Raw genomic sequence first — 13324 nt, forward strand, 5'->3', positions numbered from 1 at the left:
TGGATAAAGGCCATCAATCATATATAGGTATAGATTATTCACACTTTTGAGAGAGCTAGGAGAGACTACATGGCAACTTGGAGCCTGGGTAAGAGGTTAGAGTTTCACCTACATTCTTCCTTGCAATTTTGTAAGTCCCGTGTAGCATATCAATCCCTTGCTTTCCATGATTCACCAAATCCACAACTAGTCTCAAGGATGGGATGACAACTATTGGTGATCCTGTCTTTGGCTCATGGGATCATCATGGAAAAAGTAGCATATGCCATCTCAATCACCAATCACTAGCCACGGTGGCTTTTCCTCAACGAGAGAAAAGAAAACCTCAAAATCAAGGCTTTAAACTCTATTTAATCATGTTTGAATTTTTAAACTTCAAATTTTCCAAAAGTTCTTGCCCAAAAACAATCATAAGTTGCACATGTAAGAATCCCCTTTGTTCATTTAAGTTCCCAATAGATATGACATTTTTCCTACACATACCCATGTATAGCCATTTGCCTTCCTAATTAAACACCTCATAGCCTCCAGATTTTCTGCTATAATGAGACATTTGTCAAGTTCCTATTAATAGATGATCGTATATTGTGTATATGGTATATTTTATGCCTTTGTCAAGCAACAAGGCATATATATAGACACATTGAACAAAGAACACAAATAGAATGTGTTTCCTTTAAAAAGAAGCATGCATAGACACACATGGATGTAAAAGGAAGGGGAGAAAAGGAAGGGGGTGGTGAAGTAGTATGCACGAACATGTGCACTTCTAGATGGGCCCACACACATAAACCCCTCCAATGATAAACCTACGAATGTCTAGTGGATATACCTATACATCAATAAAATACTCAATTGGGAGCATACTTTTGAAATTTTCTTTGTTAAAAGGGTGTAATGTTTAGAGTTGATTGCAAGGGTAACCAAAGATCACTAACCCTTACTAATAGTAGATCATGTTTAGGAGCAAGACATACCTAGATTACTTCAAATCCAACCCAGGCCTGATATGTTATCTTCAAAGCAAAAGGGGTCCTTAATTAAAAGCCAACTGATGCACTTGAGAGTGCAAACCGTGTCTTTTGTCAATCATCGTTTAGATTCGAACAGCAAAACTTTCAAGAACAACATGAGATCAAACTTGTTAGGGCATTGAAAGTATAAAATTGGATGTTTGTGCTACTAGATGAGCTAATTCAGGACTCTTGAGAGGCCATTGAACAAAAGTAAAACTATAATCCACAAGAAAGGCAGAAAGTGTACAATGTCACTTCTAGCACCTTATTGAAGTTGACAACCAGACAGATTCAACTATATAGTGTTGACCAACATACACAAACTAGAAGCTTACCAAGTTGGCTAACCAAAATCAAATGATATGGAAGAAGGCTAGTATACCTTGTGAAAGCCAACTAAGAGTTTCACATGAGAGCTAGGAAACTTGCACAATATGAAATCTTGGACACCATAAGAACTGCACTTTTTGCCTTGTCTTGCTAAATTAAAGATGATAAGCAAGCTACATCAACACAAATCCATGGCATGTGAGTAAATGTGTAAAAGTTTACGCACATCCAACATGTCATCCATGTTCATCACAAATTAAGACCCCTACACAATATGGCATTCAAGACTTGCTTTACAAGATGGGAGACATGCTGAGACCAGCATGTCTTCCAGACCAAAAAGTACTTTCTATCTAGAGGGATAAACCCATTAATATACCAGAAAAGGCCATATAACACCAAATAATTAAAGACCTAATACCACACTACAAACTGTACGAGACTTCATTGCTGATTGAAAACACAGAAATATCACTGAAACTGAAAACAGCTCAAGAAGTTGAGCAAAGCCCCACTGGAGGAAACCTGGCACTTACACAGCATAAAGAGCAGATGTAATTGCTGGTTGAATCCAGGTAACAAGCATTGAACATGTAGCCAAACTGGATAAAACACAGCTGAAGAAGTGAAAGAAACCCTATGGAGAAAACATAGACCAACAATAAACAGTGGGATTTATTAAAATCAGCAGGCTTATTTAGCACACTGAATTACATAACAGACGGCTCTGTGTTCAAAGCATAAGTGGGAGATTAAGAATGCTGCCTTACATCGGTGATGCGTCTACCTTTGCATGTACTCTGGCCAAGCTTGAATGTGCTGATGACCAGCCATAGCACATCAGAGCCTAGCATATGAGATGTATCAGTCCATGAAATGAATCATTAGCTACCTTATTCACTAGACCCACTGGTCATAATGGAGTTTCAAACCTGCTGTTAAGAAGGCTCTATCTAGCCAACTTCCTGTTTTGTCCTCTGTATGTTCATTATACTGCTCTAACTGACATTGCACCTCACTTGTCTCTGTGTACAATGGTAATGAGCCGTACAATAATATTAGAGAAAAAAATTGCAACTCTAGAAACTTCCCTTGAAGCACTTCAATGATCAAGAAATGCCCAGCAAAACACAATGTTCCAATGTGCTTCGAGCATTTTCTAGAGTCAACTCTAGGCAGGTAGAGGAATTATATGAAGAGCAGAAAATTCCAAGAAAAAAATTGCCCCCGGTAACTGTTGTATTCTTCAAATCCGCATACACGAAAATTGGAGATTTTTAGATGTGTATGTATGGGGCCTTGATCACTCATGCCTATTAAGTATTTTCTCAATCACAACTGAGAAAGCAGCAAAACCAGCACATCCAAAACAAGCTGCTTTTGTACCAGCTGACAAAATGCACAATCAAAAACTATTAGCATGTATTGCATACTCAGCTTGACCATTTCTATCTCTTGGCCTCAACCAGGCAACCTGTCACCCCATGAAACAGGATAGAATGAAGAGCGGCCTCGGCAGCTTGGCAGTTAATCAGGTCAGGTGGCAATCACCAAATTTTGTGTCCTGAACAGACATCAAAAAGGGAACAAAAACAACTCAGAACAGAGCATACCTTTGGCAGAGATAGCTCCACCAGTGACACATCCTGCTATTGCAGTGTTCTTTATGTCATGCTTTGCTCGTGCCTGAAATATTGTACATTAGAGCAGCTTTAAACAAGCCCTTGGAACAATCACTGAAAATCCTGATGTTGAAAGTGCAGCCTTTGGAATGATTAGTACCTTTTCCACTAAACACTCTGTCCCAGCAAAAATAGCTCCCATAATTGCAAATGCCTTGCCGGTCGATAGACTCCTACTACCCATCTGCCGGGCAGTCTGAATAAATTGCTGCTTAGCAGTCATTTGATCCACATTTGCTGGTGTATCTAGAGCTGCTAGCAGCATTCCCATAAAAAGACCAAGCCCACCACCTGCAAAATACAACATAAAACTCAAAGAGAGAACCCAAATAATGCATGGATTCATTCAACTTCCATCTAGAACTCTGATATGTTTGTCTACTATTAACATTTTTTTGCTTGCCTGACCATACATCTAGATACTGGCCAGCTGGCAGGTATAGATAACCATCTGGCAGATTGAGGAACATTACCCTTTGAAACCAAACCTAAAGAGGAATGCATGAGAATTTTGAAGTTCTATGTATATGTCAAGTGCCTGAAAATAGACGCACCAAGCTTGATGACAAGACAGCGAACACTGAATAGAATTTAAATTTGCTGTGTGCTTGGGAGAAATGAAAGCAGTAAAATATTGGGGAGCTCATAAGACCTGTTTGATGAACTTCTCCGCTGGTCTATTAATGTCAGAGCAGATTACCAAGCTGTATTATAGATCTGGAGTATCAGAGAGGCACCCTTTTGGGCACTTACTTGAAGGCTGGAAATTCTTCTCCACAACAGGGTACCCCATCTTGGCAAAAAGTCAAGGTTGTCCTTGAGATAGACCTCACTACTATCTCATGGCCCTTCCCTGCTCCACATTATATTATAGCTGTTAAGCTAAAAAAGGATGCACCATACATTAAAGCTCAATTAGCTCATTTTAAACAACCCCAAAACTCAAAATGCCACCCATAAGCAAACCCACAACCTTTGGTTGGTTCCTCATCTATTAATAGAGGGGCCGCAAAGTCACTTGCCATCCCTAATCAGTCTACCATCAATCTTTAGCTGGCACCCGCTTCTTGAATCTCCACTGCTGTTCACACCCCGTTTAAAGATATCAGTTCATGGTGTGCTGCCCAGCCCTCCATCAGCCAGCAGGCGACCTGTCCACATCTCTTTTGCAGGTTGTGTTTGTTGATCATGCCTAGCTGCGACCCTTCCTGAAGTTTCCAGAGACTGGCACCTTCTGTACAGTCTGCATTTTCAGCTTCTGCAGGCTGCCCAGCAGCTGACATCACCATTCCAGTAGTTGCTATCCTTCTCCAGTCAGTGTTTTGCTGCCAGCACTCCTCTGACACTGCCATACACAGTCTTTATTACAGCAAGCCAGGCTGCTCTGCTGCCACCCAGTCCTTGACTACTGTTACAATGAGCTGGCATCATCATTGGACCAGGTAGACTTGCATTTTCGGCAGTCTGGGCTGACACTCTGCTGCCACCATTTCACCAATATCATTGGAGACAAAACTGCTGCATTTCACGATCCATTCGAGGTACAACACACTCTCAGAACTGTCATTTGTGTCTCCATTTCCTCTTCAAGCTCACCTCATTCCCAATCTACCTGAGGCATGCAAGTAGGAGGCTCATTGTAGCGTACAATCATATTCTGTTTTATTCATTCATTTTGAGCTCTGTTCACCTTGAGTTCTACTATGTTCACTGTGTTCTTGTCATGCACTTTGAGTTGTCATTCTTTGTTCAAGCATTCTGTTTCATGCTATAAGAGCTTGGTACCCTTGACATTGGACAGAAGTAACAACATAAATAGGGAATATGTCTTCATCCACATCATCCTCAAAGCACTCCCCCTCACAGCCCATGACAAAGGCTGAAAGGGAGTGGTATTCTCAACTCTCCCTTAAGAGTCTGTGCCCTCATCCTTGAAGAAATGGGAATTGCTAAAACAATTGTATGAACTTACTCAGAAGGATTACTATGAGCTCATGAGGGATGAGATATTTGAAAGGAGAAGAAATAAGCTTGGACGCTGTCGTGCCGCTACGCGCACACTGTGTAAAAAAAAAAATCTAGAGTGTGGCTTCCTTTTAGATTTAGAGAGCCAATGCCACTTTAGACATTAGTATTAGTGTCCATGGTTCAAAATAGTAGATTTTTTTGGACAAGTTTTTAGTCAATTTTTGATATTTTAGATTTTATCTCTTGTAAAAATCCATAAAACTATAGATAACTTCTAAATTAAGAGGACATGTAAAAGAAAGTATGTAGCTTTCAACCAATTTGAGAGGATTTTATGTTTAAAAAAAAGAGATTAGCTAAATCGCGCGACGCGCGATCGCTATTTTCAAACAGTGAACAGCACTCCGAAAGTGGGAGATGAAGGAGGAGTGATCTAGCAAGATTCTGGGCAGGTGTCCTGCTATTTAACCCCCCTTTCGGAGCCATTGGAAGCATCAGATTGGCGATCTGAGCAGCATAGAGAAAGGTATTATTTTGTACACGTTTTTATCTATTAGAGTTATATTTTCTCATAATACTGAAAAAAATTGACAGGCTTCATCTCTGTTAGTATTCTTCTATATTTTCTAATTCTTTTTTAGAGTATTCTTCTACATCTTCAATCTCTTCGAACCCCTTCACTTCCGTCTACTCCTCTCCTTGAATCTACCTACACCCTGTTGTCTCTTATCTTCAAGAACTTGGCTTGAAACCTTCAACCCTTCTCTTATCTCTACCATCTCCAAAGTCTAAGCTCTTGAATCCCCATACATTATTCTCTTGCCAAACCCCTGTGGTGACCAACCCTACGTGCTGCGACAACACTCTTAATCTACCTCAAACACCTTCCACATACAAGTCCACTAACTCGGATCTGCTGGTGCAGATTTCAAACCCCGAACAAAAAGAGGACACACAAAGTTTGGAAACATGAGCTATCCTATGTCATCCATTTCACCAAACATACAGTAAGGTATGCACATTTCAAATTTCACAAGTTCATTTATTTCTCTTCCTATAACATTGGTAATGGATAAAAGTTATCAAGAAGATCCACATGCATACAAATATGTAAACACAAGAAGAGGTGATTATTAAAAAAAGTCAAGTAATATCACCTACATCTCATGCTTCTATCAATGAATTTGCATTTAGTGCTCATCATCAGAAACACAAAATCTCACTTTAAAACTTCAATTCCCACCCATCCCGCCCTTTCCACAAAATCCTTTCAATGAGCTAATCTAAGGGTCGATAGAGCTTGTGAACCACTCCAGGTTGCAAATGGCCTAGCCAATTTAATTATGGATGAGCACATTTAATTTTGGGCAAGGTTAAAAGGGCTGAAATTAATTTTCAAGATTATTTAATTCTAAACATTAATTAAATGATTGAATTAATGCTTAAAAATGGGTTTAGAAGACTGCCACTTAGCAGAAATGCCCATGAAATTTGAGAAAACGTTTTTGGGGACTGAGTCTCAGCCATTTAATCAGTTTACAGCTTGGAGAGAGAGAGAGAGAGAAAGTTGCTCCTCCATTTTCTGATCAAAGAATAGCAATTTGCTATAGAAGATAGCCATCTAGGGGCCTCAACAGGCAGGGGACAGCAAGAAGTCACTTTCAGGGGCTTGGAACAACATTGATAATCACGTGATAGCATTTTAAAAGTGTTTAGCAATAGTTAGGTGACTGCATTAAATGCAGGCTGGAGTAGACAGCAAGCAGAATTTACGGTTTTCTCACAAAGAAAATCAAATTTCTCTCTCATCTTGGCTTTCTCTCACCTTTTCCAACCCATTCTCAAGAGATCTCAGTCATTTTGACCAAATCTCAACCAAATTTGGTGGACAACAGAGATATCTCTGTTGTAAACTCTAAATTTTTGCAGAAATTAGGGTTTGACAACCAGCTCAAGACCCGTGACAATTGATGAAGGCATTGTATACTGAATTCAGTACTTGAAATTTATGTAATTGTTAGGGAGTTCAGATGCCAACCCATTCATTGTAATTTGGAATAGCATTTGGCCGATCAAGTTAAAGAAATACCGAAATGGGAGCCAATTTTGGGGCCAACGTGTCCAATGTCCGAGATTATTAAGGCAATTTGCGCATTTTAAGTCATGATCATTTGTTAATTGCTGTAATTAAATGCTTAATCAAGAAATTACCACCCTTTTCAAGAACAAAGGCTGGTTTCATGGTTCCATTCTCAAGATACTACTCAATCCCTTGATTTGCTAGGCCCAAGGCATCAGATTGCAAGCCAAAGCTTTGTGCTAGTGCTGATTTTCGCTCTCAGCTGAGAAATTACAGCAATATGTCTTCGTACAATGAGATGGACACGAGCAGTGATGATGCTTCTCAGTATGAACATTCACATGGAAATGAAGGAAACGCAATGCTTGATCTTGGACAAGGCTCAGACCATGGACAGCAAGCTCAAAATGTTGCTATTAGGCAAGATGCAAGGCCTTTAGGGCATGAGGAGATTGATGACTAGCAAATTCAAGAGGAATTTGGTGACCAATTCAAGAATTGGATGAGGACAATAGCAAATCTCTTTGCTGAATTGGCAAAGGATCCTTGGTTTACCTGAATTTTTGAATGCTCCGAAGGACAACAAAGGCAAGAAGAAAAATACGTCTTCTACACCTTCGAGATAATGCAAAACCCTTCATTTGAATCTCTAAAGATGCTAATGAAACAAAACGGTTGGTACCTACAGGGCAAGAAATGCTGTTAGAATTTGTTGATTCTATGGGCAGCACCCAATGTAATTTGTGTGGTGTGGATACTTATTAAAGTGTCAATGTAAGGTGTGTACACCTAGTGTCTTAGAAACTTAAAGTGGTGACACTAGGCTCTAGAGTGAAATAAACCTAACTCTAGTTAGTTGGTAGAAGGTTGGTTAGGTCAACTCTTAACCTAAACATAAGTTGTACTTTCACTCTATCTTTCATTCTACCAAGTACACTCTTTTCTTTTTGCTTCAGTTCACTCTCTTGCTGTCATTGTCTCTCCTCTCCCTCTCTCCATAGTTGGCTACCACTTTCCAACATTTGGTATCAAAGCAGCTCGTACGCACGGATTCCGTTCAGCCATTGTCAGCCGATGCCATCCCGCCCAAGGTCCTACTGCTACCAGCTTGGTTCTCAGCTCAAGGAAGAGTTTTCAGCTACTGTGAGGTGCTGCTGAAGTGGAGGAGAAGCTATAGCTAAGCCATCTCTTGTCTACTCCAGATCTGTCTAGTTTAGCCATCAGCTCCAAATCTGTCCATTTGCTCCAAATCTGTCCTGCTCAGTCATCTGCTCCAGATCTGCTGTTTTCAGTCTGTGTGCAGCCTTGCACGCAGTCCAACGTGCAGTCCCACACGCAACCTTGCACGCAGCCTGAGGAGCTGTTGTTTTGGAAGAGCTGCTGCTGTTTTCAGCTTTGCCTGCCAATTTTGGCAAACCCTAAAAGGTGCAGAAAGACAAGGCTGTAAAATGCATATTTATTGGCTACAATTCAGAGAGCAAGGGCTATCACTTGTATGACCCACGCACGAAGAAAGTCTTTGTTAGTAGGGATGTCCTATTTGTTGAAAATGCTGCATTTTCAGATGATCAGTTTCAAATGCCAACCACCCATGACATTGGTGATGTCTTTGAGGGTCTTTTGCCACTTACTTTGGAGTCTGTCCCTGCTGTAAATGGTAGGACAAACTTAATACAGCAAGCTGTTGCTGCACCATATGCTCCCGAACAGCAAGGTATCGATGATGGTTTGCCACATGCAGTGGAAAAAGCAGTACAGCATGAAAGGGCTGCTGTAAATGCAGCCAAAACAGTCCCAAGATGGCTTTTACAGACTCTCCAGGAGAGTAAAATGGATGCTCCTACCTCAACGCACTAGAAGGGCTGCCAGAAATGCAGCAAATGATGTAGGGGGAGCACATTTGATTAATTTTATGGAAGTAGATGATTGTGATGAGCATGTGTTTATGAGCTCACTATTGGATGATGATGAGCCTACTTCCTTGGACAAAGCTCAGCAAGATGTACATTGGATGCAGGCCATGCAGGATAAGTTAGACTCTATTGCCACTAACTCTACATGGGATCTTGTGAATTTACCACCTGGCAAGAAGACCATTGGCACAAAATGGGTTTTGAAACTCAAATGCAAGGCTAATGGTACAATTGACAGGTACAAAGCATGGTTGGTAGCAAAAGGCTATGCATAGAAAAAGGGCATAGATTATGAAGAAACTTTTGCTCCTTCATCCTATATAAGTACGATGAGATGTGTAATTGCTATGGCTGCAAATTATGGCTAGAAAGTACATCAGTTGGACATTAAGACAGCATTCTTGAATGGGGATTTGCATGAGGATGTTTATGTGTCACAACCTCCAGGGTTTGTGGTTAAGGGAAAAGAGCACATGGTATGCATGCTGCATAAAGCTCTTTATGGTCTCAAGCAAGCTCCTCGTACATGGTACTCCAAAATTGATGCTTATTTGGCTAGCAAAGGGTTCAAAAATAGTCCAACTGCTCCCACTCTATACATTAAGAATGAGGGGGGAGAGAGGAGGGGACTCGCTGATTATCATTCTTTATGTAGATGACATGCTCCTCACTGGACCTACAGAAGAAAAATTTACAGATTTTAAGGCTGAATTAAAACATGCATTTGCTATCTCAAATATGGGCTGCCTACACTATTATTCGGGGATTCAATTCACCCAAAATCAGCATGGTATCATCATGTCACAGTCACAATATGTGGATAAGCTGTTACATAGGTTTAGTATGTAAGATTGCAAACCTATGTGCACTCCTATGGAGCCAAGCTTAAAGCTGTCTAAGCATGATGAGAAAGACATGTCTGATGTTGCAATTTACAACCACGTTGTTGGCTATCTTATTTATCTTTGCAACACACGCCCTAACATTCAGTATGCAATATCTCAGGTGAGCAGATATATGCATAGCCCATGGACCATACATTGGCATACATTGGCAAGCTATTAAGCGGATCTTCAAATATTTGCAAGGTACTCAATCATATGCATTATTATTTCCTAGGAGGGGAGACTTGCACTTACAAGCTTACAATGATTCAGATTGGGCTGGTGATACAGACACTAGACAGTCTACTAGTGGACACTGTTTCTTTCTAGGCCGTTCATACATTTCATGGCTAAGCAAGAAACAGCCTACAGAGCTACCTCGTCTTGTGAGGCTGAGAACAGAGCAGCCTTCACCGCAACGGTGAAATGTGTATGGTCGCGTAGATTGTTGGCTGATCTACATTTACCATTGAAATGTCCTACACCCATTCTTTCTGATAGTCAGAGTGCTATTACAATAGCACCAAATCCTGTGTTTCATGCTCGTACGAAACACATAGAGGTGCATTACCATTATGTCAAAGAGAGATGCTATGCAGGAGAGATCAGCTTGATGTATGTACCCACACAAAAAAATGTTGCAGACATTTTCACCAAGGCGCTACTACGAGAGAAGTTTGAGGCTTTTCGAAAGTCCTTAAACTTATTACCCTTTGGTGATGATCATCCTTGTACTTCATCACATTGGCACTACAGAGAGGTGTTAGAATTTGTTGATTCTATGGGCAGCGCCCAATGTAATTTGTGTGGTGTGGACACTTATCAAAGTGTCAATGTAAGGTGTGTACACCTAGTATCTTAGAAACTTAAAGTAGTGATACTAGGCTCTACAGTAAAATAAACCTAACTCTAGTTAGTTGATGGAAGGCCGGTTAGGTCAACCCTTGACCTCAACATAAGTTGTACTTTCACTCTATCTTTCATTCTAGCAAGTACACTCTTTTTTTTTTGCTTTAGCTCACTCTCTTGCTATCATTGTCTCTCATCTCTCTCTCTCCATAGCTGACTGCCATTTTTCAACAAATGCAAATACAAGGCCATCACGGAAGTATCAATCGAATGGATTTTGAACAATGGAACATGCATGCTATGATGGGGCAGCCAAGATATTTTGGTAGAAATACAATTTGTCATGCTATGGTTGGATAGGAACCACATACGGGAATGTATGCCATAAATCCCTACAGTATGCAGTAACCAATGCATGGTATGCAAGGTCCAATGTATTCGGGTATGGATGAAAATATTCAAAACCCTATGTATGGCACCATTGGCTTGATGCCTGGGGCACAAAGTAGCATGTTTGGTAATGCATCTGCACCCTCAAATGCTTAAAGGGCTTAAGGAATGAGTACTGGTCATGCAAATGCTCCGTTTGGTGTTGGTTTTCATGTAAATTCAGCAAATGCACCCTTTTCGAAGCAACTAGTGTATGTCAACTTAACACCCAAAGAGGCAGCAAAAGACTATGATGAGAGCGAAAAAGCAGTGAAGCTTGAGTCCTTCAACAGTGCACAAGATAGGCTTAAAGCTTTGACTCTCATTCAACAGTTTGATGCAACCTATTCAAAAAGGAACTTCACCAAGTCCTCAAAGATTTGAAAGGCAACCACTTTCTTAGAAGGCAATGCATTGTAGTGGTGGTCCACTCTTTTGATGCAAGGTAGAGCACCGTCAACGTGGGTACAATTCAAGCAAATGTTTGCATCCAATTGGTTGACAAGTACCTTTGAGGTGGACATCATGACAACTTGGAATAAGCTCGATGCTAAGGAATATACGAATTTGGAGCAATATAATAAGAAGATTTGGGATGCATTGCTGCCTATTACTTCTTATTGCCATGTATCCCTTCATGAGCAAGTGGAAAAATGTGCTTGTGGACTGCCCAAAGGAACCATGGATTTTTGCATTTAAATCCACTATGTCTAGCATGTCTCAGCTCATAGAGATTGCTGCTACAGCCGATGCTTTGATGTGTGGGAAGGATTTTGGCTTCCTAGAGAGTGGAGAGAAGCCAAATAAAAAGTTGTTTAAGGCTGAGAAAATAGGCAAATCTGAAAATCGGTCTAAAAAGAGACCAAAACAACAAAGAAAGACCTCGAAAACATTGACACAACATAGGAAATTGATGACTGCAAATAAATGTTTTATTTGTGAATAGGAGAGTCACATTGGCACAACGTAGGGAATTTATGGCTGCAAATAAATGTTTTGTTTGTGAACAAGAGAGTGACATTGGCACAACATAGGAAATTGATAGCTGCAAATAAATGTTTTATTTGTGAGAGCAAGAGAGTCACATTGGAAGGGACTATCCCAATAGGCAACAAGCTAGAAAATCAAAAATCAGGGAGATTCGAAAAAAAATAAGCCCAAAACATCAGTGGGATTGGTACTCAATATTGTTAGTGATCAATCCCATGATGATGCTATTGAGTTGTGCAGAGCATGGGACAAAACTAGGAATCAGTATGCATTGATTTTCTTTGATAATGGTGCACAAGCCAACTTCTCTGTTAGTATAGCAAACCGTCCAAGCATCAGAGAGGATGAGATGGGACCCATGGGGAAAGTTGGAATGGCATGTCAAGGCCATGCAGAGCCTGTCACACCGATCATTGAAAGATTCGGTTGCATATACAGGGATATATGGACAACAAAGAGTTTTTCACTACTCCGCTCAAGGGTTGTGATGTATTGCTTGGTATGCCATGGTGTCACCGTGTGCATCCAATGCATAGTATAGGGGAGTTTTGAAAACGGGAGAAACGGAATCGGAAAAAACCAAAGTTTCTAAGTTTCGGTCAAATTTTGAAAACGGAGAAACAGTGTTTTGAATTATACACTAAAATAAATACGGTATTATATAAATATATCAATATATCAATGCCTACAATAGTACAACATGTACTCAAATTTCATACAAAACTTTGAGTCTTCATGTCATACGATTGAAATCATGATTCACTATACATATCACAACTCATAAGTGAAGATTTAAGAGTCAAGCCTCAATGGTTCAAGCTTAAGACAGCTTAACACAATTAAGACTCAATTTTCAAAACTTAAAGCAACAAAATGAATTATAATTTATGACTCATGAATCATCTATGATCTAAAGAGCAGTGAAGACTGACATCAAAAATAATGGAGATTGACATCAAGAGCAATGAAACAATAATCAAGATGTATAATAAGTCAAATCAAGATACAATGATACATGTGACTATGTCATGTGAATAATCTGTCAAAACTCCAAAGTTCAGTGATGAGCACTGAGCACTGTGTACTAGTCTCTAGACTCTAGTAACTACTAAGTAATAAGTATCAACATCAATGAACAGCTGGTAACTATAGTCTACAATGCTAAATTGACTCTTGTATATTA

The 13324-nt window shown here is 40.1% G+C and overlaps 1 protein-coding gene and 1 long non-coding RNA gene across 3 annotated transcripts in view; both read right to left on the reverse strand.

Annotated features, from left to right (window-relative positions):
• Nucleotides 1–1772: 1772 nt before the first annotated feature.
• LOC148034706 (Mitochondrial import inner membrane translocase subunit Tim17/Tim22/Tim23 family protein) overlaps nt 1773–13324 on the reverse strand; it is a 48787-nt gene continuing 37235 nt past the window's right edge. Inside the window, exons 2-5 of one of the 2 annotated variants that reach the window (XM_087679672.1) lie at nt 3129–3319; nt 2960–3032; nt 2279–2371; nt 1773–2193 (exon numbers count right to left, since the gene is read on the reverse strand). In XM_087679672.1, coding sequence (XP_087535798.1) covers nt 2099–2193; nt 2279–2371; nt 2960–3032; nt 3129–3319 — 452 coding nt within the window. In that variant the 3' untranslated portion in view covers nt 1773–2098. Of the gene's footprint in view, nt 2736–2959; nt 3033–3128; nt 3320–13324 lie in introns of both variants that reach the window. The other variant, XM_087679673.1, reaches the window with a different exon arrangement.
• On the reverse strand, nt 3333–4738 carry LOC148034707 (uncharacterized). Its single transcript, XR_015691116.1, has 2 exons — nt 4719–4738; nt 3333–4636 (listed from the first exon to the last, which is right to left on the reverse strand). It is a non-coding gene; the product is annotated as an uncharacterized LOC148034707 (long non-coding RNA).

The sequence above is a fragment of the Lygodium microphyllum genome, chromosome 6 (genome assembly GCF_053477565.2).
Source record: "Lygodium microphyllum isolate KBCC chromosome 6, Lygodium_microphyllum_v1.1.10, whole genome shotgun sequence".
NCBI classification, from domain to species: Eukaryota; Viridiplantae; Streptophyta; class Polypodiopsida; order Schizaeales; family Lygodiaceae; genus Lygodium; species Lygodium microphyllum.